At 32.1% G+C, this 7189-nt stretch overlaps 1 protein-coding gene across 1 annotated transcript; it reads right to left on the bottom strand.

Annotated features, from left to right (window-relative positions):
- Window positions 1–1319: 1319 nt before the first annotated feature.
- Window positions 1320–3463, bottom strand: LOC123692526. The gene is made up of 2 exons (XM_045637286.1): window positions 2889–3463; window positions 1320–2023 (listed from the first exon to the last, which is right to left on the bottom strand). The coding sequence occupies exons 1-2, from the start codon at window positions 3056–3058 to the stop codon at window positions 1570–1572; spliced, it is 624 nt and encodes a 207-aa protein (XP_045493242.1). The 5' UTR covers window positions 3059–3463; the 3' UTR covers window positions 1320–1569.
- Window positions 3464–7189: the final 3726 nt, after the last annotated feature.

Raw genomic sequence — 7189 nt, 5'->3', positions numbered from 1 at the left:
TTTGGTGTTTTATTAATATACCCCAACTTCATCTATCTAAGAGCAGTGGTGGCTCAGTGGTGAGACCTCGGACTTCGAATCGATAAGTCCGTGGTTCGAGACCAGGCGAGCGCGCAGGAAATAAATTGATTTTTCAATTTATCTGCGCATGTTGTAACATCACCACTGCTCGAACGGTGAAGGAAAACATCGTGAGGAAACCGACATGTCGAAGAATTAAAAAGTTCGACGACATGTGTCATCCGCCAACCCGCACTTGGCCAGCGTGGTGGATTATGGCCTGTACCCTCATAGGAGGCCCGTGTCCCAGCAGTGGGAACGTATATGGGCTGATGATGATGATGAACTTCATCTATTATAATATTATTGGACCTACTTATATAAAAAGTGCTATGTACTTACCTATGTTTGTAAATATTAGTGACACTGTCTTGCAGTGACTATTATCTTTTACAATGTTTACCATTGTTTTTAATTTAACCTTTTCCTCCCATATTATTAGGTACACTTAGGCTTACCCTAAAAATTTACAAAAAATAACGAACTGTATGATTTCTTACAATTTATTAAAATACTTACAACACTGACCACATATTCCTTATATTTCAGGAATATGTAGTCAGTGCTGTAATGTATCAGTTAAAATTTTTGTTTATTACTGGATACCGAAAAAAAAATTAACAAATCTATAAGTACTTATTCTGCAAGAGTTTTGTCTTTGCACAGACTAAGCAAAATTTATAAAAATGAATCTAGAGGCACGACGAACATGGTTATGTTAACGTATTAACAATTAAAAATATTACCTTCTATAGAACACAATCATAAAACAAATGGACATCGAATCTCAGGTACTTAATTAACTATTATTTGTCACATACCTAGGGTTACTAATTATTGCACAGCCTGGTATCATGGGTATATTAGGATATTTCTATATTTTTAAATCAAACTATAAGAACCACAGTTACCATTAAAATAACTTTTAAGGAAACAAAATATTCGTTTGATTTGTATACAATATGAATAACGGCACATAATCGGCTTTGTTATGAAAAAGTTTCCGCCTTCAATAAAATAACAATAGCTCCGTTTACCTTATTCTGTTTTCTATATACGTGTTTCCATTTAACTTTCTACAATAAATAACAAATCGATTGCCGAATTTCTCTTTAGAAATGCAGATTGCGTTCATTTTGCCAATTTTAATGCTTTCAATTCTATGTTAGTGCTGTCTCTGTTTTGATAAACGTTACATGTTTTGTAAACAGTTTTTTGTTAACGTTTGTAACGTTACGTTAACGGGAATAAAACAACGATTTATAATTGGTAGGGTTATATTTTCCAATTGTTTATTGGAAACAGATGTGATCTGGATGCTAATTCAAAAATTTAGACACATAAAACACAATAGAATTCATGTTCAATAAATTAACGGTAAAACATTTATGACAGATAAGAATAAACGAAATTAATACATAAAACTTTATAGCAAACAAAACTTCAACGCGAACAATAAATACCTACTATGTTTACTCTTTGGTGTTAAATTTTATCCCTACATACTTACTATACTTGTATAGGAAGATTCAGTCTTTGCGTTTCAAAAGGCATAATCATAATAGGCTGGTTCCGTAATCGTAATGTATTCAATAATTTAAGACTTCCAGAATCCTGACTAGCCATGGGTCTTTGGTACGGAAATCTCTGTCCAATAATAGATATAATACCAGATATACCATTAGCTATTCCATTATATGCCCACGAAATAGAATCAGGAACATTGATTTCTATTGGCAAAAACGGTATGGAGGAAATAAAATCACCGATAGAGAATCTAGCGTTTGGTAAAAGTACTAATGCTCTGTGTGGTTTTTCCTCTGGAGCGTCTATTACAACGGAATCTAAATCTTCATCAACTTTCCCAAAGTCGCTTTTTGTTTTTGCATCTGTGTCGTCGAGCTGGTTTGTCTTCAAATCATCATTCGGTAGAAGGATGACGAGCGGTTGTTGTTGTTGAATCCTGCAATTTACGAATAATTATTACATAATACGCATGCACTTCTATTTAATTAATTCTACTTGATCTAATTTTTCGATTAGATTCGAAATTTTCTAAATTTTATGCAAACTTTCATTTGCATAGTCTTCTTTCAAATATAAATAAAATGAAATATCATTTTGGTAATAGTTTAGAATGAGATTTGAGATTAAAACAGTAATTGTCTGAAGAAGCGCAACTGGGTATTTAACCTACCAAGTTATATTGGTTATCATTTTAGTACAAGGATGGAATATTTAAATCACGCCCATATCTCATTAATCTGTTTATTAGTACATACTTCCATAATTTTCCAATTTATCATAATTTATCCATATTAGATTTTTTTAACTTATGATTTTACTATACGATTTATTATCGTTTTTGTTCCATGAAAAAATCAGATAAAGATTTTCCAGTTACGTATATTAATAAATGCTAGATAATCCATTCTAATATTATAAATGCGAAAGTAACTCTGTCTGTCTGTCTGTTACTCAATCACGCCTCACCTACTGAACCAATTTGCATGAAATTTGGTATAGAGGTATTTTGATATCCGAGAAAGGACATAGGCTACTTTTTAACCCGGGACATAGGATAGGTTTATCCCGGAAATCCTACGGGAACGGGAACTATGCGGGTTTTTCTTTGACTGCGCGGGCGATGCCGCGGGTGGAAAGCTAGTATACTTATAAGTTATACGTTACTAGCTAAATAAGAAAATCCATCACACATCTAATGTACTTGGTACCACAGCTGTTTCTACATCTTCTATTTCAAATCTAACAACACCAAATGTTACTAAACAAATGCACGCAGGAATATCGTCAGTATTTGTACTTACATAGAGAACGGATTCGCCTGCAACCTCTGCAATTCCACCATTTGCTGCAAGTTCGGCATGGACATCAATGGGTATTGCATGTGCCCCATCTGCATATGCAGCGGTGCTGGTTCCACGAAACGACACAATAGTATTAGCAATATCATCTTGATTGACGTAATGTTCATCATTTTAGAGTTTATATTGATCTTAATTGGTTTTTAATGCATGGAATCGTTTTGATAGTTGGAAAAGTTTTCTTTGCGTTGTATGAAAATTTCGTCGTTTTTCCTTATTTTCCTTTTTGTCGTTTTCCTTATGACCACTGTCTGCCAAATTTGTTAAATTTATTCAGATTATCCCTTCCTCTAAGGTTTTGTTTCTTAACCAATCTTTTAATTTTTTTTCGAATATTTTTTTGTCAAAAAAAAAATAACAAAAAATGTCACAATGGTACGATTCACACGGACGACACTATTATACTATATCGTCTATTATGTTTTCGTATAGGCCCGTTACCTGCGAAGGTATAATGTGTACTCAGGAAGCGATGCGTGTGCGCATACGTATTGCTATGCATAGCTGATGTCACCTGTGCCACTGACAGGACCCGACCTTGCCGACTTTCTTCGTTAATTATGACAAATTGTCTTTCTAATCTGTAATTACGCGAAGTATGAACGGTGGAAGAGTCAGGCTTACATTAAATGTAATTTATTATTGTTTTAACTGGTACTGTTAAATTGGTAAATAATCGTTTTCTGTATTTTAACTATTGCGAAAACATTGAACGAATAGCGCTTCTAAAAGAAGGGTGATGAATTAAATGTCTGAACTTTGATTGAATTAGGTATTAGGTATTTAACTCTATTTAAGAACAAGTACAAGAAAAATTCTATAAGTAGGTATATAAATATCTTATAATAATAATGTAAGTATGTGGTGATTGTTACGGTTTTTTTAATAAATAGAAATAGTTCAAGTAACTCAAAGGATGCTTAATTTATGAATTTCTGTATTGATTTTCTAACCTGTATTTGTGTTAGTTTGCAGACACATACAGTCATAAAGCTAGTTTTTAATAATGAAATATTTTAAAAAATACTGCACTGTTAATTGCCGGCACTGCAGGGCTGATAGTTTACAATAGTGAAATGTATGTAAAACAATCATGCCATTAGGTATCTATTTAACTCATTTTGAAATCGGTCAAGTACAATTTAGTTTTAGAGTGCAAAGTCGTTGCGTTTCCATTTCACACAATTAATTTAGGTCGTTTGGATAGTTGTTTTTAATACGAAATTAAGGAAAATGAGTAACACGTTGCAACAATCACTTTATAACAACTACCTATCGAGTATAATTGAAACATAATTTTTATTAAATATAGTTTTCAAAATCGTATTGAAAGCAAAGTAACGGGTCCAGAATTCCTTACTTATAAAAATATGACGATTATTGAAAATGCAGCTATTGTAGCCTAATTATACATATAAAATCAAAAGGTCCATGTTTTCAATCGCCATGAAGTTTTGCGCTCTTCTATATTAATAATGTTTCAAAAGTATGGAAATTGTTTTGGGTTTAAGTTTGCGTTCCAGTGATATTTTAATTAGATTTTATTACAAATCGAATAATATTAAACGCCAAGAAATAAATTTCATAAGTAGGTGAGACCTTCAAAGAGTTAAAGGCATAATGCAGAATACTGAATTATGATTAACGGTATTGAGTGCAGTTAGATTCAGGGCAAATTCTCGGCTACAATTTTACAGTGCCGGTTAAACGAGCCCATTCAATTATCTTGCGTATTAGGCTGTGAGCTTTGTAGCGATTAGCGAATAATGAAGAGAAGTTAAATCACTACATAGTTTAAAACAAAGTCGCTTTTTCTGTCCCTATGTCCCTATGTATGCTTAAATCTTTAAAACTACGCAACGGATTTTGATGCGGTTTTTTTAATACATAGATGATAGAGTGAGTCAAAAGGAAGGTTTTAGTATATAATTTATTAGGTTTTAGACAAAGCGGGCGAAGCCGTGGGTGGTAAGCTAGTTTATTATAAAAACACACGATATTTACACGCTCTTGTGAACTGTATTCTTAAAATATTATAAGCATTTTTCGCCTAGAATAGGAAAATAAATAAACTTCTCATATTAATATATTATGTCAGTGTGATGATGATGATAAAAACAATAGAATCTTTGCACATTTTCACCACAGATTTCTCTGTTTTTTTTTTTTTTTTTATCAATTTGCTAATTATAAACAACATATTATAAGCAACAGATGATTGACAAAGTTGTAACTATTTTATAAACACAGCAAATCCTTAATATTTTGATTCAAATTGGTTGTATTTGATTTTAACACTTGTATAGATGTTATACGGGGCTTTAAAGTTTCATAACTCAAATTACAACTCCCTCAGAGAAATGAACACTAACTAATAATATAAAAACTGAATAGCAATATAAAATCGCTATCGCTTGCATTGAGGCCACAGTCTAAAATGCATAGGCAGACATTGAGGCATCTGTGTTAATAATGCTCGTTGAGCTAGATAAACCTAATGCGTAATTGTGTAGGCGTTTAGGTTTTGACAGGTCTAGTTATAGTACTGACAGTGTTATCATTACGGTTAATTTAAATCAGAAATAGCGTTTCAGTTACAGAGTCTGGCTTTTGCCAGGAAAGGAATGATGGATGAAAATTAAAGGTTTGGCTAGATTAGAAATCTTCTGTTTGTAATAATCATGTCTGTTGTCTTTTAGGAAACATCCTATAGGAAATATCCTACACAAAAATTAGCAATGTATGATATACTAGCTTTCCGCCCGCGGCTTCGCCCGCGTTTTCAAAGAAAAACCCGCATAGTTCCCGTTCCCGTGGGTTTTCCGAGATAAAACCTATCCAATTTGTTAATCAAAGTTACCCTGTATATGTGTGCTAAATTTCATTGTAATCGATTCAGTAGTATTTGCGTGAATGAGTAACAAACACACACATACACATCCACACAAACTTTCGCATTTATAATATTATAGTAGGAAGGATATATTTGTTTTGTGGTTTTACGTCGATGACAATGTTTCTATGAGATATAATAATTGTATGAAGCTGGTAATCTTATATATATAAAACTCAAAGGTGACTGATATAGTGATCTATCAACGCACAGCCCAAACCACTGGACGTATCGGGCTGAAATTTGGCATGCAGGTAGATGTCATAACGTAGGCGTCCCCTAAGAAAGGATTTCCCGAAATTCTTGCGGGAACGGGGAAAAACGGGGATGCACGTACAAAGTCGTGGGCGTGAGCTAGTTATGTATAAACGTTACCTAACCGGCATATAGAGTAATAACTAAGCTCTCCGGCTTAGTTATATTTCTAAAAGCCTAGTACGACGAATGTGTGGGCTATAAATTATTAATAGTGAGAATAGGTAACCATCGAAATACGTACTAATATCATAAAATATAATACTACTTATTACTAAACTGTATTGGAAAATAAACGCGATACGATAGGCGCTACATTTACAGATTCCTTGTTTTTATATTGGGTTCTCTTTACTGTGTATGCTTTAAACTAAATATTACACAGTAATTTATTTGTTTAAGTAATTTATTTAATTGTTATTAATATAATTGTAGAGTATAAATAAGCCATAAACATACAACAATCCTGTATTCTTATAAAATTTAGTTGAAGTATCTTTATAAAAACACTATCTTGGAATTTTGATTAGAACATGCTTACTAATGACTGTATGATGTATCATTAAAAAGTATCATTATGTTGAGGGATAAAAATGTCCCTCTGAGATTAATAGTGCTGAAGTAAAAAACTCGTTAAGACTATATTTTATGAAAACAAAAATAGTTCTGTACACTTTATTTTTTATTTCATGATATAATTATGGTGTAGGTCTATTTTACATTATAAATATTACTATTATTTTTACATTTTTGATGCTTATTATATGGTCGGTGTAGAATTTTTTTAAGACTAATTTCAATCATCACAAGAAAATCAAACTTTTGAACCTATCTTTCGCACATCTTTATTATCTTTCAGTAGTCGTTCTGGGATCAAAATATGTTTTAATATTTAAACGTGAGTTAAAGTTTAATAGGGTTAATTTAAAACAACATTCAATTGAAAGGGTTTCATAAAGTATTGTTTTGTTTAATTTTTCTTAAGATTTCATTAAAAAATATAATGAAATTAGTAACATAGTCTTTTTGATACAAAGTGTTCAAGTTCAACCCATTTTGGTATTGTTAAGTGTACGTTATTTTCAAACCTACATGT

The sequence above is a fragment of the Colias croceus genome, chromosome 6 (genome assembly GCF_905220415.1).
Source record: "Colias croceus chromosome 6, ilColCroc2.1".
Taxonomy (NCBI): domain Eukaryota; kingdom Metazoa; phylum Arthropoda; class Insecta; order Lepidoptera; family Pieridae; genus Colias; species Colias croceus.
The sequence above is the reverse complement of the archived record's forward strand: the minus strand, read 5'-3'. Positions and strand labels throughout refer to the sequence as shown.

Bases quoted from the DNA above. Each gene is read 5' to 3' on its own strand.
- LOC123692526 (XM_045637286.1), bottom strand. From the start codon at position 3,058: ATGATGAACATTACGTCAATCAAGATGATATTGCTAATACTATTGTGT. The intron at 2,024-2,888 runs GTAAGTACAAAT...CGTAAATTGCAG, and splicing joins CAGGCGAATCCGTTCTCTAT to GATTCAACAACAACAACCGC.